The sequence below is a fragment of the Cheilinus undulatus genome, linkage group 2, assembly GCF_018320785.1.
Source record: "Cheilinus undulatus linkage group 2, ASM1832078v1, whole genome shotgun sequence".
Classification (NCBI taxonomy): Eukaryota; Metazoa; Chordata; class Actinopteri; order Labriformes; family Labridae; genus Cheilinus; species Cheilinus undulatus.
Window position 1 is genome coordinate 46,868,704 of NC_054866.1, and position 23,888 is coordinate 46,892,591.

Genomic DNA, 23,888 nt, shown 5'->3' on the forward strand with positions numbered 1-23,888 from the left:
TAACTTTGAATAAATAGAAAATAAATATCAGACTAAATTGTCACAGTCCATGAACAACCTGCTAAGGCATCACTCGCCCTCTGCTGTCAGAGTGAGCCCTTGTTGGCTCCAGTCTGCACCATATGTGCAAACCAGTTGAAGCGGTGCACTCCTTTGTTGTCCAAGGCTTTTCAGTTTTTCCCCCAACCTGTCATGCACCTTGGTAAAGCATTTCCTTAACCCTTTTACTCCTAGCGCATCGTCGACGACGCGCTGTTGAAGCACACTGTACATGACCATAATTGCACTCCGGCACTTCTCAAATGCCCTTGGAAAGGCCAGGTAGACCACCTGAAAGGCCAGGTAGACCATCAAGGACAGGTAGACCCCCTTTAGAAATGATTCACTTTGAAAAAGGTTTATAAGCCACACTTAATAACTACTTCTACATTTAAAAACTTGTCTGTGGCTTGTATACCGATGTGACCAGACACACAGGACATACACCATCAATATTGTAAGCTGCCACCATAACATACTGCATGAGACCTGGTGCAACTGAAAGTCCACCCCCTTCATTATGTATTGCAAATGGCCACTTCAGATTCAGAAAACTTTGTTGTGACAGAAAATTCTCTTAGGCGTTACTCATCATACAGTGTAAGATTAAAACCAAAGACACATTTCATAAAAAACAAATACATTCTTTAAACAGAGTAAAACCGGCTAAAACAATCACTGCTCAAGATGTGTGTGAAAATAGATAACAGTGCACATCCGACTGGTTGGGGTTGGTGCAACTTTTTAACCGGTTTTCTTCCTTGTTAGGTCATAACTGTGTATTTAAAAAAATTGTCAGTATATTGGTAAGGAAGTAAACTCTGCGGAGCACTAGACTGACTGAAAACACTTCTCAGTAAAAGACAAGTGATTAGCAAAAAACAGCAGAATGACTTTTTGGTGGTGAGTCTGTCTCATAACAATCATAGCAGGATTAGAGTTCAGTTACCAAACTATAGTTCACTGAAGTTCAAACTTCATATTGTGAACATTTGTGATGAAGATGTGCAATTTGTTGCACATATTCTCAGACTACTTTGCTGAACAACATGAAAATCATCATACAAGAGGAGAGCTTTTGTCTGTTTGAGAGGCTCCATCTTATGCTAAATGGTAAATTTCTAGTTGTCTGACCACACAAAGGTCACACCTACCCATTCACTCCAAATTTGACACTGATGGTGAAGGTTGCTATGGAGAATTGGCCTTCAGTAGTGCAAAATCCGATTCAAATGTTTCCATACACATTTACACATTAGCAATGTCGATCTGTGCCCACTTGCGAATGTACTCAGTCTGATACAGCAGATGGGGGTATGCACATGGCTGGTTTGCAAGCTCAACAAAGAGGAGAAAGAAGAAGCAATCATGGTAACCACTCGGGTCATGACCTGAGAAAAGATTGTTTGCTTTAAGTCAGCAAAGCAGTCTATCCATCTACCATAGATGGTTTTTAAAGTAAATTTTAAGATACCAGCAAAGACCCTCTTTGTATTTACACTCTGGTATTCATCTCAGAGGATTAAATGGACTTTCACTCGAGGATTCAGTGTGGGTTTTTTTAGGTGACAGGAGACATTCATTGCCTCTGCAACTCATCCCGCAAAGTATAACTTGTCATCTGTAAGCTGAGTCATAACAGACCATTTGTTGTCTTGATTCTGATAATCTCCACTGTTTATTGAGAGAATTGTGAACAAACTGCAGTGCCGGAGAACAAATTTGCTGATGTCATACAGCAGGCACAACTCTCTGTCCAATATTTAGGCGCGATTGCATTCACATCTCATGTGAACTATGACAGGGTCCACTTGAATTGCACCTGAGACCACCTCTCCAAACATGCCTGTGCATGGTTCGTTTGCATTCACACTGACCAAAACGAACCAGGCCCAAGCAGATCCAGGACAGGACAGGGCCCCAGTGTGAAGGCACTCTAAGTGTCTCACCTAAGGACACATTGAAATTTGAATGAAGCAGTTGGGAATTGAACCCACGACCCCCAACGTGGAAGATGACCGAATTTACCTACTGATCCACAGTCACTACTTCTACTACAGGTTTTAATCTGACTGTTATATGGTTCCTTGTCTCTTTCAAAATATAAACGTAATACAGCTTTGCAATCATGAGCTTTGCAAGTCTCAGATCTGAATTACATCCAAACTGCTTTAGCACTCCCTATGCAGCATTGGCTCCCCCTGTCCAAATGCACAGGCCTATCAGGGCCCTGGTAATAGTGACTTAGCACATGCACATGCTTGCTATAATAACAGGAGCATTGAGCTGAGCTATATAGATCTGCCCTTGGATTGACCCATTGTGAACCGAACCAGATCGACCTTTTTGAGTCAGGATTGGACCAATATCCCATACCAGGATTGGATCTGCCCTTCCTTAACTGTAAGTGGGTAAATCTGGCACAACTTCACCAACTTTAAAGGTGCATGGAGATTTCTGTTCTCTTCCTTAACTGTAATACTGTTGAGTGCTTCAAAGATGTCAAGGCATGCTTAGATATGTTACACAATCACAACAAGTGCAGTTATTAAAACAAGAAAATCAGATGAAGACTGAATTCCATCAATCTGTTATTGATATCGATTATCCCATTTGGGTCACAGGAGCCAATTCCAGCTTGGGTAAGAGGCAGGGTACAGTCTTGATTGCTTGCCAGTCAATCACAGGGCTGACAACTGGAGACAATCAGTCACACTCAAATTCACACCTATGCGCTGTTTAGCATCACTAATCAACCTAATGAGGATGTCTTTGGACTGTGGGAAGCTGGAGTATACACAGAGAATCCACACATGAATGGGAGAACATGCAAACTCCATAAAGACCCTGTCTGAATGGGATTTTGACCAGAAACTTTCTTGCTGTGAGGCAACAGGGTTAACGATCACGGCACTTTGCAACCCTAAGACTCAGTTTTTTAAGATATTTGGATCTGCAACTTTAAGTTAAAGTGTTCTGTTGATCTTAAGCATGATTGAGTGAAAAAAAGTAAGACAAAGTGTCTTCAAACATTCAAAAGTCCCTTGGCAACAGAAGTAAAAGCACTTAAGCAGAAAGTACGTGATTCCTTTAATTGGTGTAATTAGATGTCCATTTCCTGTGTTGTTTAATTTAGCTGAAGATGAAAAGAAGATCTGTGTTCAGGTCCACAAAGCAACAAAAATAATGCTAATTGGATATTTCTGAGTAGAAAATAAAACCATTGTGTATTTTCTGCAGTTGCCTTAATTGTCATTATAATGGTGATGAGATTGATGACTACTCTTCAAGGTTTTTCAGGCACCAGGGCTGTATGTTTGCAGAGTCTTCCCCCATCTTATACAGTATATAAGGACATATGAGTGTTGTGTGTGCATTGCATCAAGATGAAGTGTGGAGCTGTAGAGATGATGCATTGTTTGGTGTCTGTGATCTTTGTTATTGACCCATTAATTAATAATCCATCATTTATATGGCACAACACATTCTGCCTGCACCATTTACCATCTGCTGTCCATAGGTTGTCCACTGTTTGATTTATCATCTTTGTGTTGCATCAATACCACTTACCTGCCCCTGGCCTCTCACTCGCCCGGAGAGGAAATAGATTACTGAAAGAGAGAGAGGAGGAGAAGGAAAGGTGTAAATGTACAGAGATAGATTTGAACAAACCTACATGGCTTTGTACATTCACGGGGGGGCCTTGAGAATCAGCATTAACGATTTCCATTAAAGGAAATGAAGTGGATTATTTTGAAGCAGGTGAAGGCTCTCTCTCTTTCCCCGCCAGCTTTCTTGCTCTCATAACTTCTTCAATGATTCACTTCATTCATTCCTTCAGTTTACATCGAAAAGATCTTTTCCCATCTCCTCCTATCTCCCCCTGCTCCTGCCCAGCCTGTTCCTGGTGATTTATACAGAGTCCTGGATAGTTGATCTTTATTCAGCGGGCCTCCAGGCAAGGCTGATAACACCAAGGTCCTTCATCAATTCTGTCCAGCCCTCCTGCCCTGCCTTGCCCCCCAAATGCACCCCTTCTTCCTCTTTCTCCAACCCCTGAAGAAACTCTCTGTTTGTGTTTGTTCTGTGCACTGAATCACAAGCAGCTATACAAGATGTATCTGGTTAAATTACTGAAGAAATAGCTGCAGTTCACAACTGTGGGCAGAGATCCCCTACGGCTGAGGAGTGGACAGGCTGGATAGATGTGAATGGTTCACTCCAAACAGCAGGGCCGATGTGAGAAAGGAGTCAGTCGTGAGATTGTTTCTTGCAACTGAGAAAAACCAGTAAAAATCCCTGGAAACAGCAGGAGCCTTCTAGTGATTTAGACAACCCACCTCTTTTATAGATAGAAATTCTGCCTTTAGATTGCTCCAGCTGTCTGATTGGTCGGTTTTAGATGTCTGGCTCCTGTGAAATGTCAAAGTGTGGAATTTTATCTTGCTGTATGCACCTTTTTACTTGTTAGAGCTGTTTAGCTTCACAGAGTTCAGAGTCAAAGAGATTTGTTTTAGCCCAAGTAGTGTTTTAGGAGTCTGCAGGGGATAAACAACAGTTTTCATAATTTAGCACACATCAAGTTTAAAAATTCATCCAAAACTTATCCTGCAGATCCAAGGTGAAAAAAGAAATAAACATCTACTAAATGAGTTTTCTAAGCTGGTTATCGACCTTTTGAGGACACTTGACCTCTATGATGGTGCTGAGTACAGTGGACAGCAGATGTGCCTGTGTTGACATCCGGCTAATACTATTTAGACGATTATATTAAAGATGTATTTCTGAGCCAATAGAAAGTAACATAAGGGAATCAGCCAGCTTAACACAAATGTCAATGCCTATGTAAAGTGAGGTAAGTCATTTCTGTAGAGCTCACAAACAGAGAACCTGTAAAGGCTGGACTGAAAGAGGCATTTCTTTTTCCACTGGCATTGAATTTAAAGCAAAAGCCCTGATGGCTCTGTAGCTGACCTTGTTGGTAGCTCTTTTAGTTTTTTGTTCAAAAGTCAAAATATGCTCATCGGACTACACAAAGAGGCAGAGTACTCTTTCTATTTTGTGACGTGATGAAATAGTTTCTAATTGATTTTTAGGTTTGTGGTGCTGTGTGTTTATCACGTCACTCACCACAGCATAGAGTCGTTGATGTGACACAAACATTTCATAAATGACTTGTAAGCTTAATGCAATGCAATAATGTAAATATGCAGCATTTATAGACTTATTTATGTTTTGTATTTATGTATTTATGTGTGCTGAAGTTGCAAATACTTAAATATGGGTACAGTTTGCAGATTTCTTGCCATAGATAAAAAGCCATGATCATAAAAGCTTCCTTGAGGTCAATGCTGATAAGATACATATCTTTGAAATCATATAAAGGCATCCCTCTCCCCAGTAGGGAAGAGTATCGAAAACCAGTACCAACATGGTACCGATACCAAAGCATCCAATACTTACCGAACAGAATTACAACGCAGATATCAATGCTTCATTTAGGCTGTTTAGCACCTAGTAGTCTGGAGAACTCAGTCCATTTTGGAATGGAAATTGCACCATTGTTGCACTTTCCTTTGGTTTGGTTCACATTCACATTGCTCTTGGTCAAACGGACCAGAGTTTGTTCAAAGCGGACCAAACAGCTCTGGTGTGAATGCGCCCCAGGCACCCTGTCACCCTAACCTTGCAAAGCAGATGGTTTCGCCCGTTTCTGTGTTTCTCACTGCCGAATCCATTTTGCAAAGCTCCTGTCTGAACCATTTAGGCCTGGTTAGAAAGTGACAGGACCAATCAGCGTCAAGGGGCAGTACTTTCGGGCGAGGCGGAGTTATGACATAAGCAAGCATCAACAAGAGGCCGGTGCAGTTATGGCGGAACAGATTAGCGTGGATACTGCGTCAGTCTTCCCAGAACTTGATGACATGTCTTTGTTGAAAGAAGAACGCAGAACATTAATGCAAAGGAGCATCGGCTCTACTCCTAGTTCTTTCCAGATGTCTGACCTCCTCACCTTATCTCTAAGGCTGAGCCCAGACACTCTCCAGAGTAAACTCATTTTGGCTGCTTGTGCCTGCAATTTCATTCCTTTGGTCATCACCCAAAGTTCATGACTATAGGTGAGGTTTGGGAGGTAGATTAACTGGTAATTTGAAAGCTTTGCCTTCTGGCTCAACTTCTAAAACAACAGATCGGCACAATGGCAGTACCGCTGACACTGCACCAATCCACCTGTCAATCTCATGCTGCCTTTTACCCGTGAGATACTTGAACTCCTTCACCTGAGGCAAAGACTCACTCCTTACCTGGAGAGAGCAATCCACTGTTTTCCTGCAGAAACCCCTTTTTTTTGTAAAAATTATTTCAGAAATAACTAACTGTCAAGTGATGTACGTCACTCAGCTGTTGTTGGCTGTTCTTTCACTTATTTCATCTGCATGTGGTAGGATGATATGAGCTCCTGACTTTCTCCTTAAGTATTTCAATTTCATTTTGCAGATCTTACTTATTGAACACATTAGTTCAGGCTTCCTCTTACCCAGGAGATTATAGAACTCAAAATAAACCTTTAGCACTTGCTCTTCAATAAAAACCAGGATGAGCTGAATGTCGTACTTCAGCGTGTTTGACACAGCCATACATTTTAGGTTTTGCAAATATTAGCAGCATGGCTGACTGGCTGGGATTGACTCACCATCTGCTGCATTAGTGTATGAAGGAAGGTGGAAAGGATACATTGAAAAAAAAAGCCAGCAGCAGGCTTTTAATGTGCAAACTGGCTGTTTGAGCAAGGCTGACAGAGCATGTTTTAAAAAAACATTTTTGCATGTTTTGAATCAATCATAGAGATTAATAGGAGCAATTCTGATGAGATTTTTTAGTGCACATTTAGAGTCTGCAAGATGCACACATTATGATGAAGGATCATATAAAATATTTAACCTTGAAGGTAAACTCAAACATTTGCTGAAAACAAACCAATCTGATTTCAACATCTTCTTCCGATGCTCATTAACTTGGGGCCTGAAACCTCAAAGTCAAACACTCCTGAACCTCTTTAGAAGCCCTGCTGTAAAAAGTGCTTATTGATCAGTTTGCTGAGACTTCTCTCGTACTGGAGGCTGCTGGTGAGGAGCTGCAGGTTTCTTCAGTTTGTACACAATTGAAAGACAAACCTCTTTCATCACCACACAACATATCGCAGCTCTTTCCCAAACTCATCAATATCTCGTCTGTTCCATAGGGAGCTGTTGTTCTCCTCTTAGTGCTCCTCCATCCTCAGCTCTTGTAACCACGGCACAGATTTTGCCACTATTGATCAGAACACACTCAGCTTCCAGCTTGCTGTTTTGATTGATTTGGGTGGCCAAGGCCAGAGTGTTTTTTTACTTCCTACTTCATTTCTCTCAGCAGCTGGATGTGAAATTATATGTCAGCTCCAAACTTTTGCTGGTGGTAATCAGCAGTGCTTGTTGTCTGCAAGGAGTAGACTCATCTCTTATCATTGTCAAATAAAAGCTGTAGCTGACCTTGGCTGATGATTTTGTTTCAGGAACAACTTAATTTGTAAAGCCTTAAAAATAAGACTTTCAAATTCTTTAACATGTGCAGAAGCAGACTGGGGAATAAAGCATAAAAACCCAAACACAAGTAAAGACCAAGGCAAAATACCAACCAACAGATTGATGATTTATTCTACCTTTACCCCCTTTATCTCATTTCCACATGTTACTGTTGTTTTATAATTATTTATGATCGCTAATAATGAAACATAGACGTGTTTCAACAAATCTCATTTTTGTTAGTATTTATTGGAGTAAAATCTGAGGCGTTACCCACACTTTAAATACCTATTTTTTCTATCTAAATAGTTGGCTGCCACCTATATTCCAAGGCAACTTGCACTATATGGACCAAGTAACTCAAATGCCTGGTCCTCCTCCTCCACTTGCTTCTTGGAAGGCGTCCTACAAGGTTTTGGAGTGTTTCTGTGGGAATTTTTGATTCTTCATTCTGTAGAGCGTTTATGAGGTCAGGCACTGATGCTGAATGAAAAGGCCTGGCTCACAGTCATGGCACAGTCATGTTGGAAAAAAAAACGGCCTTCACCAAACTGTTTTCACAAAGGTGGAAGTGTAGCATTGTCCAAAATGTTGTGGTATACTGGCACATTAAGATTAGCCTTCACTGGAGATAAAGGGCCTAGAGCTAGACCCTGAAAAACAGCCCCATACTATTGTCCCTCATCCCCCAAGTCAGGCAGTCAGGCAGGTAACATTCTCCTGCATCCATCAAACCCAGACTCACCTATCTGACTGCCAAACAGAGAAGTGTGAATTATCACTCCACTGAACACGTTTCCACTGCTCCACAGTCCAGTGTCAGTGTGCTTTACAGCACTCCATCCAACGCTTGTCATTGAATTTACCTTAGATGCACCTGCCCGGTCATGGAAACCCAGGCATGAAGCTCCTGCTGCACAGTTTTGGTGCTTACATTAATGCCAGTGGAAGTTCAGAAGTCTTCAGCTCTGGAATCAGCAGAGCATTGGCAACTTTGACTCACCATTCACCCACTCTGTGATTTTATTTGGTCTTTTGCTTTGTGGCTAAGTTGCTGTTATTCCTAAATGCTTCCACTTTCTAATAATACCACTTACAGTTGACTGTGGAATATCCAGCAGGGATGACGTTTAATCAACATTCATATTTCAGAGGTGGCATTCATCACAGTACCACTACTGAGCTCTTAAAAACGACCCATTCTGTATCATAAATGTTTGTAAATGGAGACTGCATGGAGAGGTGCTTGTTTTAGTTGGTCACTCACAAGAGATTCAAGCATGTCAGCCAAGATGGAAAGTTTTGAAATTGTCCTATGATTGTTTAAAGGTGGGGTCTCCTCTTTTTAACAGAGGTAGAAATGAGGGCAGATTTCCAAACAAGTGGTGTTTTTCTGTGACCACAGACAAATTAAAAGACAAGGTTAAGGTTCAGCAATAAAATCCACAGATAACTTTAAAAAATGGTTTTCAGGGCCAGTTGGTTTCCTTGTATCTAGAAGTCTGAAGGTCTTAAGACCTTGCTTTTGTTGCAGTTTTGATTATGTTCTTGTCTGATGTGTGCTTTTACTTTTGCTGTTCATATAATCTGTCATACTAAAGTGAACTAACAGCTAAGGTCCTTGTTCCTTACGATGTGTCTATTTTTGTGCAGGGAGTGACGTACTGTGGAGAAAGCTCTGCCAGCAGTCTGACCATGGCTAACGTCCCCTGGCACCAGGAAGTGGTCGCCTTTGTCCAGCAGCTGGCCGACATGCTGCCTCAGTATGAGATCGCCTGCGAACATGAGCACTCCAACTGTTTGCTCATCGCACACACAAAGGTAAGAAAGAAGAGTCAGTCTTGACTCAACATAGGTTCTGTGAAACATGAATAATCATCACCTTCAATAATTAGTGCTTCTTGGCTCAGAGCATAAGTTTGAGCAGTTTGTGTTAAATTTTGGTGCCTCACATTTAACAGCAGAGTTAAAGTATAACTCTGGAATAATTAAGAGCCAATCACCCTTTTCTGCAAACTTAGATGGTTGGGTAATTATGCTTTATTTAATTAAATAGTGTAAGGGACATAGATTAATCACTCTAATGACTGACAGTACCAAAGAATCAAAATACCCCCTAAAGAAGTGTAGTTTTAACACTTTCAACTCACACTTTATGCTCTAATTTTCTTATTTTTCTGTACATAAGGTGCAATAATACACTGGGTCTTTTTATAGGTACAGCTTAATTGCCGCTGTTGTTTTCACATATAAAAAGTCTTAGTTATTAGCTTTATCACTGGAGCCAGGAAGAGGATCCTGCATTAGCCTCCCTTCACACATAATAATGAATAATGTGCACCTGGTGATCCTTAATGCATCTATTATTGTGCACAGGTTCTCTCGGACATAAACATCCTTTATCTACTAGTCCATTTTCTTCAAAGTTTCTTCTTCTCTACACAGCTCAGAAACTCACTGCAAGTTTCCTCCTCTGAATTTGGTGTTATAATTTAATCTTGTTTTATTATTTATAAAATGTAGTCTCCTGTCTGACTCCTATTCAAAGTAGGCAGCCATCAGAGTGGTTTATTATGTCTCACCCGCCCCAGAAAGTATCAGTCAGCGGTGGGTTGTGCAAAGCCAACTGTCCCTCAATAATTAATGAATGATGATTAATTACTGTGTTGGCTCCCTCTGACAGAGTAAAAATTTAAGATAGCCAGCTTGGCACCCACACCGCTCTGTCACACACTCGCATACATCCATTAACTCTAAGCTGGATGTGTTATCACCCATAATGTAAGCAACCAAACTCCCAATACACCTTTGTTTTTATTTACTGGAGCTTTGTGTTCAAGGGACTGCTGCAGATTTATTTACCTTTGTGGCCTGTGGACTGCCTGTGGCCATAAATGCATGACTGGAAAAACAGGAGAGGAAGGAGGCACATTAAGTTGTACTAAACAGTCAAATACTTGGCATCTTTTCATCTGCAGTATGGAGAGTAAAAACTGATGCTGGACACAGACAGTTGAATGAGCCAAAGCCATGCCCACTCAGGAGAAATACTTAAGATGTATTGTAGTAGAATGAAAAGATGTAAAAAACTACAGTTCCTCTAAACACAGTACACAGTGAGACAGGAGATATTTACTCTAAAAGTGTTAACATTCTTCAGCGGGGTACACACACAAAGATAATCGGGCTGTTTTTGTCCCAATTTTCCCCCTTCCCGACCAAGGACGGCAAATGCCCGATTATCTTAGGTCTTATAAGATTATCCTATAAGACTATCCTGTGGTCTGAGGTGTGTTAAGAGTGAATTTGTACCTATAATTGGCTGCGAAAACGGTCGGGGCCAACAATCGTAAATGTTAAACTTGTTCAATATTTACGACCAAAAATCTTCATGTGTGTGGGGCAAGCCGACGACTCCCGCGTCATGACTCCGTGAATTGTGACATGGAATCGAATGTAGCCAATCAAGAAGCAAGCTGACTCACAACAACCATAGACATTATATAAGTCTATACGTATATAATGTCTGTGACAACAACTCACCTCTAGCTTGCCTAGTAGACTATAAAGTCCGTGTTCAAGTTGTGACCTGTACATTCACCATGCTATGAAGTAATCACGGAACATTACGAGACGGAGATGTTTTAAATCTAAATGCAAAGCCAGAACTACACTCCAGGCATGGCTGCTGCACTTTGTCACTCTGCCCAGTAGTTTACTCAAGAAATAGTTCTGAGTATTTGCTTCGTGCATTGTAATGTTACATAATTATACGTTACTATGTCATAGCGTGGTGAATGTACAGGTCACAACTCGTCCACGAGAACGTTTTGGAGTTGTTGGATTGCGTATTTGCTGAGTTTGATGTGGGAAAGCCGGAATACCGTCCGCTTACATTGAGTTGGCACAGCAGGTACGAACTCGGAAGCGGCCGATCTAAAAATAGTTTGCACCGACAACTAAAGGTAACGAACCTATTACTAAGACTATAGGCAGAAAGAAAAAACAGTCATGCTTTTTTCCATCAGTCCCAGGAACTTCTACTAGGAAATCTGCTGAAATCTGTAAAGAGTTATCTTTACATTGACGCCAAGCTTATTCATGTGGACTTGTTGCAGAGAAATACTCAGTTGTATTTGGGTATGTCATTTTCAAGCTTGAACATTGAAAAATGGCCTTTAATTTAATTAATTCAACTTTAATAGAGCACATGTTTTAGCCAACAATGTGTCTTGGTCCATTTTTACCCTAAATTACGCTGAGAAACCGTACCCATCTGTTGCTGTATAGCCTCTTTCCCAGCCTGGACAACCACCCAGTCATTCTTAAAGGGGCATTGCTCACTGAAATCACTGGAAGCTAACACCCCCCCCAACCCCCCACTTCTGCCAAATACCTCATATGACCCAACTTTACTGAATATTGCTTTAATTTAAAAAGGAACTAAAGCCGGCGTTAGCACTTGAACTGTCGATGCTGGACTAAACCATACAAACTATGATCTCAAAACTGAAAAGCCTGCTGAAATTGTTGCGTACCATTACACCCCCAACAAGTGTTGTGTTTTTTTCTGCTGATAAGTTAAAGCCAAGTTGAAATATTTTCATCCTCACTATTACTGTTTTGTTGTTGATGATAGATACACACAATAGCCTGAGACAAAAAGGAATTTAAAGCCAGCTGTTTTCCTCCTGTCTTCTCTTTTCTCTCACTCCAGGAGGTAATCAATATTTGACTAATTGATTTTGACCTCTCTCTTTTCATTCCTTTCTTCTCCTTTTTTTCCTCTCTCTGTTCTTCTTTCACTAAACCAAATATAGCAATGCCAAATTGCGCGTTCGATTGAAACACCTTAATGAATTTGCACCTCCCTGCCTACAACTGTCAGTATTTCTTAATATGCACACTTCCTCTTCACAGATGGCTGTATTAGTGCTCGATGCTGTGAGGCAGGATCTATCTGCCTGTTAACTAACAACTCCGACAGAGCCGCTGTGAGAGGAAGGAACAGTTTTTTGCACTCTCTGCATCTTTGTAGGCTTCAGGAGAAAACAGAGCAGAGGGCTGTCAGTTTGAGAGACACAGTATCTCTAATTAAGCTTCCTTGCACACCTTGTAGTTTGCTTTTGTTATATTGATATGTCAAAGCTTGTAAAGCAGATGTTAGGGTCTGAGTGCAGTTTTGTTTCTCTTTTGCGCTGTGAGTGACAAAGAAACCTCAAAGTTTCTAAAGATATTAATGAAAATTGAAACTGGAGCATGAATTAAATAAATCATGACATGGGACAGAAATATGCACAATTTGACATAAAAAGGGGGGAAATGAAGCATAGATTACCTTAGTTTCCCTTTGTCTGATTAATGAGGCTAACACAGATACTGATGACTTCTTTCTTTGTCTAACTGCTTGTGTTGAGTTTCTGACTCCTCATTTTTGTGCTCTCATCAATAATCGAGCAGCGTTTGGGATCTGGAGGCTTTTTTAGGTTCCTCCTGTGAGCGCAGAGCCTGATGTTTTTCTGTTAAGTGTCCTCGGCGTCCTGAATGTCTCCGTGCTGCACGAGCTCAGCAGGAAAAGAGTCCAGAGTATGAAGGCTTCCAAGTTTTAATGTTAACTTACATAACAGCAGAGTTTGAAATGCATCATGGGAAAGCATTAGGCTCATTGTGTGTGTGTGTGTGTCTGCTTTCTGTACAGCCCTCAGATCTTCTGGTTCCACTTGGATGAGATCACTGTTTGATGTAGTCCTTTAAAAGACATCAGAGCTGAGTATATATGTGTGAAGGATCATTCTTAAGCAGCGAGCAGCGATAGATCCTCCCTGCTTTGACGCATCTTCATCATTAGTCCCTTTTCAACCCCTGGGATCTTCCTATTGATGGGCATTTCTCTCTCTTTCTGCATCTCTTTCACACCTCCTTCAGCATCCCCTGCCAGCTTTCTCTCTCTTTCATCTCCTTTTCTCTCTTATTCTCCTGCTTTTTCCGCTTATATCAGGCAGATTAGACACAATCCTCCAGGAGAAGTATTCCTCAGAGACGTGTTGACTTACAAATTAGTGCCATCAATGAAGCCTTTGTGTTTTTGTTTTTAAGACAGAGAGATGCCTTCCCTTTTTGGAGTCAGATGTTTTCAAAGATATGCCAGTGATCTTCCCTCAGCGTCTGTTTGTGGTAAATTTAAAGCAAAAAGATAAAATGTTTAGCAAAGTGGAGCCACAGCAGTCAACTTTTAAAGCTGAATTTAAAGCTGTTAAAAAAAGCTACAGCAAACAAGCTGGCAAACCACCTAGCCTGTAACATCTACGCATCTGCTGCAATAAGCTCAGCACAAATAAGTAAGGAAATTTGTGTTTGGTAGATCATTTCTTTGTTGCTTCATGGCAATAAATTTTATACCAATGGAAAGTGTTTATTTCCCCTTCAAATGGTGCCACATTTGTAAGGAGCATGCATTTGTGGGATGAGCAGCAGAACTGAGTATGTGGGTTGCGCCCATGAAAAACTTGCCAAATCTTCTCTGTTAATGCCAAACAGCTCAGGGTCAGTCTCCTTTCTACCCCTTAGCCCTTCCCTTGCACGTTCACATCAGGTGAAGGAGTGTCCCAATTCTCTTTTGAATCAAGGGCTAGGGCTAAGGGTCAAGGGCTACATATCCCTTGAAACGAAGATTTTTCAGGACCACACTTGAAACCAAGGGGATGATGAATTCCCACCTTGCAGCCAACTGAGAGGAAGATCACATCCATTAAGCCACATCAATTTCCTGAGAGGGGTGTGGTCAGGGGTGGAGTCAGACAGCTCAATAACATTTAAAGCCACAGACACAGAAGCAGCTCGTTCTGAGCAGGGCTGAAAGAGAGGGTTTTTAAGACATGCAAAAATCCAATACTGGAGTGTTTTTTCAGCAGCAAACGTCTCAGGCATATTTTGGGGACCTCTGAGACCAAAATAAATTTGTCTTAAAGGGGTAAAATATGTCACCTTTAAGGGAAGGTTTCCCCCCTACCCCTTACCACTCTGTTTCGAGGGGCAAAGGGAAGCGATAGACGAAGGGGAAGGGTTAAGGGGTAGAAATGGGATTGGCCCTTATTTTGCTGATGTTATTGGCTCTTGTTTAGAGCTTCTAGTACCACCAGGTGTTGACAATCAGGTACCTGATGTTCAGGGATGCATTCAGATTCTGCCTATGGCTGTTGGATTGCAGGGTCAAAGTGTGGAGAAGATGCAGAGAACGCTATGCAGATACTGCACAAATAGAGCAACAGTCAGCAACAACCACTGCACCACCGTGCAGCCCCAAGCACACTTGTATTCCATATTACTGCAGTGTTGCTTTTCTGAGCATGAATATTATTCAGAGTACTAAAACTGAGCTTAACTTGCTATTGCGTTTTTACTTTGTATAACTCTTTGTTGATGATCTTGAGTTTGTCAGTAGCGATATTTGATATTTAAAGTTATATCTGCCTATAGTGGAATAGAAGCCGTTTGACACTCTCTGACAGTTTTATTTTTTCATCACAGTGCTGACCTTTTCGTCATGTGGGAGATTCTGTAGCTGTCAGAAATCCCTTTAGTCTCCTTATCACAGCTACATGACTTATGTGGAGAAGGCTTTTCACACTTGGCTGCTCATCTGTAAAGCAGGTTATTTTGAGGCTGATTCAACGTGCCAATATTTGTCCCTGCTTATGGATTACACAGAAATGTTGGTTTGAAATGTTTCTGGGGTTGCAGTTTTGGTCTGAGTGTATTTTGGACAACAAAAAAACATCCTAAGACAGGTGTTTGATGCATTTTAAACAAAAAAGGGCGATACACTTACATGCACTGTTTCTTTTGCCTCACTGCCCTTACACTTGTCATAGAGCTGTTTCTTTTTCTTCTTTCGGAAGCCCTTATTTTTCTTCTCTGAAGAAACAGAGGGAAATCTCATTGTCCAGCTGCAGTGAATGAAAAGACGCAGTTTGATCATACAGACGTAGGATATGATGGTCTTTCATTGCTTCTGCACAGCTCATTGGCATGTGCTCATACATGCTGTACCTCCCATGGTGCTCGGTGATGAAGCTGTTCTCATCGTCCGCAGTGATCCTCAGAAAAGATGCGGTTTAAAAACAACAGGCCGTCTTGTTCTTGCAGCACACAGCTCAGCTCTGCTTTGTTGCTTGGAGACTGAAATTGTTTGCAGAGATGCTGGCTGAACAAATATCTCCCCTTCTCATTACCAGAAACATTAACTCCCAATAGGCGCTGCTTTCGTATTTTTTCCCCCCTTTCTCAGGCCTCATTAGCAATGCAGCGGGCAGCTCTTCTCTAATGGCTGAGGCAGGCACAAGGCATTTAAAGGCTCAAGTGCTTAATGCTGCCGCTCCCTCAGTGGGTCGTCATATCCAGCTAGAAAGTCTTTAACTCGGCAGATAAATAGGCAGTAGTTAGTCCTTCACAAGAATATTTTGGGCCATTTTGGGTTCTGTACTGAGAAGCCTGTGATGTATTTTTAACTCTTTGCCCTTCCATTGTGGAGCTAACTGATGTCGAAGCAGTTTCTTTCAATTCTGGTAAATTTAAAACGCATGCCTAAGTGCACACACGAGGGTCTGGTTGAAGCAGCCCTCATCCTAACGGAGCTCTTAAATACTGAATGCTGAGCAAAGCGCAACAGTAGTCCCAAGCGACAAGTTAGCACAATTTTACATCCATAAAGTCGCTCAAAAACCTCCCCAAATGAGCTCAACTCATCAGGGACTGTTTGAAATATCAAACTTTGCTCTTTGCTGCCATAAACAGCTCCAAACTGTGTGTTTTATATGCAACATTGTCCGCACTGCTACTTCTTCTTCCTGCCTCTGCAGACAGCGAGGGAAACTGGTTTATTATCAGCTGGAGTGCACTGTTGCATGCTGGGAAAGTGAAAGGTCAGAGTCTGCACCCCCTGAGCTGGATGGGGAAAACAAGTAGGATTAGAAAGGTACAATGATATTTGGGACTTTTTCTTCATTTTCAAAACTGAAGCTGTTCCCGCTCTCTCTGATGGTTAGATTTCCTCTTTCACGAGTAAACACGACACTCTTCCTGCATCTTCGCTTTCCTTCTGTCCATTTATTTCCCACTTTTTTTGTCTCGTAAGATGGATGGATGGGTAATTGCATGAAGGAGTCACAGACAGTGATTGATAAAAGCAGAGATGTATGGAGAAGGGAGGAGGTGCAGTAGGTGAATCCATAACTGTTAAAAAAGAGAGGACTAACAAGAGATGGCAGATATGGAGAAAGAGGCTCAATCATCACTGTTAGACATATCCTTCAATGTTTTACCTTCATTATAACTACTGTAATAAGCAGATCTTTTTTCATTTGGTAGTTGCAATTCCAATTGGTTTATTTTTATTTTTTTGGAGGAATTTTCTTATTTAATATAAGGAACTATTAGGAACTTTTCGTTTGTGTTGATTTTAGAAACCCTATGGACATAGATGTAAATCTGATCCATTTGCTGAGCTTGCCCTGTACATGTGTAGATAGTGTTTATGATTTTCTTTTTTCTTTAAACACTGAAGTATATCTGGTACTGAGAAACTTTCCCATAGAAAATGCCAACAAAGGCTGTTTCTGCAGAGTTCCTTTATCACTTTGTTTGATTCTGACTCCACAACAGCAGTTTGGAGCATCAGGAATTTGAATCCCACTATCCTTTGCATAAGACCCACTTTTTAAACCAGTTTTCCATGTAAAAAGCTGTCTCCATCAAATGTATATCTAGGATGCATGAGTAAAAAGAATATCATGAGAAGTTAATTTTATCTCATAACTTGACTAAAAAGTTAAACTTCAGTATACTCTGTCTATTCATATATTCAATAAAACGAGAGGGATCAAACTATAAGCGGCACTATTGTCAGCTCAAAAGTAATAAATGAGGGAAACCAAGCATTAGGCCTATAGATTTTTGAAGTTATGTTTCTTTTTTTACCAATGAACCAACCCGTGACCCCAAAAAACAAAGGTACAGACCCAACCGGGCGTCTGTACGAGGTTCACTGTTAAGAGAACTAAAGAATCCTTAATCAAAGACGGCAAGTGACCAGCAGGGGTTGGTGCTGTAACATACAGACTAATGGTCTGTACTTCACAACTATAACCATAAGGTGGCAGCTTTACACTGTACCTTTAGCAGAACAGAATTACAACTCCAAATGGTATAAGTCTAACCTTGCAAAGCAGATGGATACGCCTGTTTCGGTGTTTCTCACTGGCGGATTCATCGTGCAAAGCTCCCATCTGAACTGTTTGGACTCGGTTAGAAAGTGACGGGACCAATCAGCGTCGAGGGGCAGTACTTTCGGGCACGGCAGAGTCATGACATAAGCAACAAGAGGCCAGTGTAATTATGTCTGAAGACATAAACGTGGATGCCGCTAAAGTGCCAGTTTTATCAGAACTTGACGACATTTCTTCGTTAAAAGAAGAACACAGAACAGCAGTGATTTGTTTTCTTTTCCAAAATGACAAACGTCTACGGGTCTATGGTTCGCATTATGCAGTTCTCTATGGAGTTTACTCGTCGGTAGCGGCTACATCATGTGATTTGTTGCTCTGAGTTGCCCATAAATATGTGACAGACAGAACATTCATCCAATCACCCTCAGAATTTTTTTCAAAGGCTTTGCCCTTTCCCAAACCCTGGCTATGGGAGGTTTTCTAGATGGATGTGTTTCACACATCCATCTGGCATGTCAGGTTAGTATAAGGGCGCTTTCACATGAGGCCCAGTTGTTTCAAACCACGCCGTGGCATAATTTCTCCCACTCCCCCTTTCCCCTGCTGGCTTGCTTTCACACTAGCAACATCTAACCTTGCCCGGGCCCACTTGCATATTTACTCAGTCTGAAACAGCAGGTGGCGATATGCACGTAGCTGGTTTACAGCCCTGCCAAGGAGGAGAAAGAAGAAGAAGCTACCATGGCAACCACTGGGGTCATGACCTGAGCAAAGATTGTTTTTATTTTGACCCGGCAAAAAGTCCATCCTGCAGCCATGGATGATTTAAAATCACTTTTTAAGATGCCAGCAACTTCACTCTTCGTATCTGCATATCTATGTGAAGCTCAGAGGATTAAATGGGCTCGCGCTGCGTGGGTACAGCAGTTTTTGAGGTGAAAGGAGACTGTTATTGCCTTTGCTCCTCCTCTCACTGACTCCAACTTGTGTTCATCTGTAAGTAGAGTCACAACAGACAGTTTATTGACTGGATTCTGATGATTTCCACCCTTTATTGAGGAAAAATGTGAACCAACTGCCACGCCATGAAAAGAAGTTTAGTTTTTGCGATTACGTCATACAGCTGATACGGTGCTCTGTCCCGTATCCGGGTGCGGTTGCATTCACATCTCATCAACGAGCCAGAGTCCACTTGAATCGCACCTGAGACCGCCTCCCCCAGTGGGCCCAGGCCCGGTTCGTTTGCATTCACACTACCCAAACGAACCAGACTTTGGGCTCAAGTGCACTCGGATCCGGGACTGGGCCCTAGTGTGAAAGCACCCCCAAGTCAGGTCAAGTCAGGTATTGGAGCATATGCCAGTTCAGCACTTGGCTGCGTCAACCTTGGTCCTGTACTGCTCTGGCCCCCTGATGGCCAGGCCCATGCTTCATCTCTGCAGGTATCCTTCCAACTAACCCCTCTACAATGCATGTGATTGCCCCCAGTGTCTGGACAAGCCCACCCAGTATGCAGTGAGCTGGATCTGGCCTGGGATAGCACGTCATTTGCTGAAAATGCAGCTGGCTCTCCTATGTCAGGCAGCTGACCCTTCCCTTCACCACTCTCCTGAGCACGTCAGCATTAGACACATGGTATTACCAAAGATGCGTCAAAGAGAAGTTGTCACAAAGGAGTCCAGTCAGCTACTCCAGCAATCAGTCAGCGTCCAGGCCTCGGAAGAGTGTAGTAAGACCGGGAGGACCAAAGACTAAGAGACTGAAGTCTGTCAGCATACTCGTATACCAGGAACGCCACACTGTCTTGCTCAGCAGACCCATGGCCTCATGCCCGGTCTGGACTTGCGGTGAAATCTTGTGTTACAAAAAGAGCTGCACAGAAACTGAACGCTAGACTTTGGTTAACACAATGGATATCATAACATAGAAAGAGTTTGGACTTTTTTTCCTCTGGGAGACCCAAAAACAATACTGGTGTGTTTTATATTCTGACTATTACAGTTAACAGAATAAATATTTATGCTGTTGGTCACTTTTGTGGCTCCTAGAGGCATCAGTATTCATTTCAAGTGAATTTATAACCCTGTAAAAACTCCTCACAGAAGCTCTTCATCATTTTCTAAAGAGGGATTTTGCTGATTTTTATGAAACATGTTTGGATTACATATTTATCACGGCTGTATATTTAATTTGATGTATTTGGTTGCCTGCAAAAACCGCAGGCTTCCAGCCATTTCTTTGCCAGTTATAAAAATCTGCTTTGGGTATTTAAAATGGCATCCCAATATGTTGGTGCTACAGGATGTTATGGATGAGAATAAATTTAACAGTGTTTTGGCTGACTCGGGTATTCAGCAGCGTTTAATCAAGTATACAGTTGAAGAAATGCAGAGGAGGGAGGCAGAGATGTTGGCTGTTAGAGTGCAATAGATCCTGGGATATTAAGGCACTGCTGGTCCTGGAAGCAGTACAGATTGCCAAGAGAGAGGAACTCAGCTTCCTGGGTCAATATACCAAGCATGGTGGAAATGATGGCTTAATTGACTGTATTATCAAAATAGCCGAAAACCTGTCCCAGTATCGTTGCAAATGTCCTAAAAAGTCTCAGTAAATGGCTCAGAGAGGCTGGAAGGTTTCCACATTTGAATCCATAAACACCTAATAACTGCTTCCCTCTGTTTTATCTCCTTTTTCCTTATTTTTTGCTCGCAGTTCAAGGTGGATGGCGAGTGGTGGACGTGGATCGACTATGAGCGTTTCCAGGAGCTGGTCCAGATTCACGAGGAGACCGAGGGACAACAGAGCTTCTCGGCGTTGGACTACATCGCCAAGACTCCCAGCTGGGCTTTGTTTGGAGCCCAGGAGCAGGGTTTTGACCCTGCAGACACGCGCTTTCAACGACGCAACAAAACTAAAGATATTTCAGGATGCTGATAGATGAGAGAGAGATGGAAGGAGGTAGGATGAACTGAGTGATTTCTGCAGATGTTAATTTAAGGGAATTATAGTTGAGTCATTCTATTCATCCTTTGAGTTTTAAATCTGATGTTCACAGCTGAACTTTTATCTTTTTTTTGTATCTCTCCAAACTGAGATCTTGAATTTTGTAGATTTGACCCTGAAATCATCCTAAAGCTGCCAGGATCAAGACCTTTCTTTTAAATTTTCTACACATTCCCCTTTATATTTGGTTTAAGTGTCCCTTTGCATCACAAACCACACGTCTATTGATTTTTAATGCTGTTCTCCCTTTTTTTGAAGGGGGTCATTATTATGAATGTCATTGGCTCTGATCTTCTTACCATCTATCAGTGCATGAGGACATTAACACTGTTGAAGTCTGACCTGACTGTGACTTCATTTCCATCTTCGTCCTGGACATTTTTTATAATCTGCTGAATATCTCAGGACACGATCAGCATAAAAGGAGTCTGCAGGAATACAAATCTGTCCAGACACCTTTGCTCTTCCTCCCACTTCTCAAGACAGCAGATGTATTTACAGGTGGGAGAAGCTATCAGAGAGGAGCATCAAGGCTGCACCAGACGAATCAAGCTTCCTATTCCTCTCTTTTGCTTTTTTTTAATTGAAAGTTTGCTCTATTGTGCATTTCCAGCAGTGTCAGCTGTGTTTGATTTACTCCTCATGCATCCCAGTTTAAGCTCGTGTTACTGATCTTTTGTTAAAATCTGATCCATTAAAGTTTTTATTTGAATGTAAACTTAGATGTAAATGTTTAAGTCCTTCTTGATTTGTTGTCTCCTCTGTTGCAGTGTCTCCCTGCTGGGAAAAGCAGCAGGTTTTTGGATACAGCCACATAATAAATGTGTTTGGGATATTCAGCTTTGGCATGTGTGGTTTTTGTATACAGCACCCACATTGGTGTATTAAGGCTTTTTTTCCACATGGTGTATTGTGTACTAGTTTTTACCATCAACTAAGTGGGGAGCTGACATTTCAAGACTACAATAATTGTGGCAAAAGCTTTCTGGGATGCACTTAGAGGCCAACAGCAGAGCTCTTACTGAGCAAGGATGGAGGAAAAGGTGAAGTACAAAAGGGTCAAGGTCAAGTAGACCCTACAGTTTTTTCCAGGGCTTTTGTTTTTTGGTGAGCTTCAAAAATGAACTGTAATGCTGTTATGAAAGAAGTCACATCCTCTGTGCCGGTGGTTCTTAGCTGGTGGGTCGCGGAGCTGTTTTAGTGAGTCATGAATGTTTGCCAGAAAAAAAATGGTGGCAAAAAGTCTGAAGTAATGTCAACTTTATAACAAAAAATCCTGCAGGAAGAGTACCACAGAGTTTGTGTTAACTAAAACTAAATAGTATGTAAGCAAAGCAAAACAAGCATGCAAAAACTCATCATTATTAAAAGGAAAAGATCCAGAGAGTACTCTCAATGTGCTATGTCGCTCACCGATAAATCAGACCCTTAAGTTATAGGAATGATAGAAACAGATCTCATCTCTCCAGAGAGAAAACTTTTCAGATGATAGTGAAAATACATAATAATAATACTGCCCCAGTGGTGGGCAGTGAACTGCTGTCAATCTTCACTATTACTGTTACTGTCACTTTTACTAGTTTTAGTGCTAATTTTAGGCAAAACCAGTGACACTGATAGCTTAACCTTCCAGACACAGAGGTGGGCATATAAAAATAATGCAAAGAGTAATTTGAGATGTCATATTGAGTTCCATAGTCAAAATGTTTTGCTCTTACTCTTAAGGTGCTTCACACTAGGGGTCAAGTCCCAGATCTGAGGACACATGAGCTGAAAGTACAGTTTTTCTGCGGTGTGAAGGCAAATGAACCGTGCTTTGGCAACGGGCCCACTTGGGGAGTTGGTATTGGGCACAATTTAAGTGGACTTTGGCACAGTTCAGTGAGATGTGAATTCAACAGTGCTCTGATACGGGACAGAGGGTGGTATGATGTCATCGTTGAACCAAAACTTCTTCCTCGTAGTTCTCTCAGTAAACAGGGAAAATCGTCAGAATCAAGTCAACAAATGGTCTGTTATAACTCACCTTAAAGATGACCGCAAGTTGGAGACTTAAGATGAGCTGCAGAGGCATCAGTGTAGTGCAAGTTTAATCCTGCACATAGATGTGTAAATACAAAGAGGGACGTTTCTGGCGTCTTAAAAAAGGATTTTGAAATCCATGACTCAAGTGGTTGCCATGGTAGCTTCTTCTTTCTCCATTTTAGCAGGTTTGCAAACCAGCTACATGCATGCTGGTACCTGCTGTACCAGACTGAGTGTATACGAAAGCGGGCCTGGGCTTGGATCAATGTTGCTTATGTGAAAACCAGCCAGGGGGGAGAGGGGAGGGTGAGCAATCACCTAATGTGAGGGCATCCTTAAAAAGTAGAGCCTGGCAGGCTTGCACTCTCACCGACCAAACATCACTGACTGCTTCCTCTATGTGAGCAAGCATCAGTATGATTAGCATGCTGCACAGCAATCAGAGCAAACGTGTGTTCTCTCCTCTTAAAGTTTGATATGTGTAAATAACAGCAAAACAAAATGATTGTGCAAGCTTTGTAAAGTGTCTCTGTCGGTCATTCAGAGGCTTTGACTGAGTCTATATACTGGAATGAATCAAGTTAGCTGTCTTAAATCCAGCACTGCAGCTATTTGCTCTCCATTACAACAGCTGAAATAATTATTAAAGTGTTAGAGCTGTGATTTCACTCATGACTCAGTTATTTTGAGTCAAAGATGATTAAAAGAAGCAGGCTGTGGCTCTGATTGTGGTCAAAGAAGCAGCTGTAAACACAGTAGCTCCATACACTCAACATTATTTTCACTAAAGCTTTCTTGATTCAATGATAATTTCCAACAAGTTCTGCACAATGAGAGTCCCCTCCTGTTGTGTTGTTTGACTGCTTCTATTATGATCAGCCATATCAGAAAATTTGGTATTTTACTGAGCAGTTTGACAAAACTCAGCAGGAGAGAAATGAAACTTAAAGCCACAGATTACTTTAGAAACCACATCCTTCCCTGATGTAAAGCACAGACATGACTTGAGTATGCCATCACAGGCTTGTTTAAGAGG

The 23,888-nt window shown here is 41.6% G+C and overlaps 1 protein-coding gene across 2 annotated transcripts in view; it reads left to right on the forward strand.

Annotated features, from left to right (window-relative positions):
* Positions 1–21,653, forward strand: part of tyw1 (tRNA-yW synthesizing protein 1 homolog (S. cerevisiae)) — a 106,024-nt gene extending 84,371 nt beyond the window's left edge. The window contains exons 15-17 of one of the 2 annotated variants that reach the window (XM_041813851.1): positions 9,255–9,422; positions 20,537–20,782; positions 21,086–21,653. In XM_041813851.1, coding sequence (XP_041669785.1) covers positions 9,255–9,422; positions 20,537–20,758 — 390 coding nt within the window. In that variant the 3' untranslated portion in view covers positions 20,759–20,782; positions 21,086–21,653. Of the gene's footprint in view, positions 1–9,254; positions 9,423–20,536 lie in introns of both variants that reach the window. The other variant, XM_041813841.1, reaches the window with a different exon arrangement.
* The last annotated feature ends 2,235 nt before the right edge of the window (positions 21,654–23,888 follow it).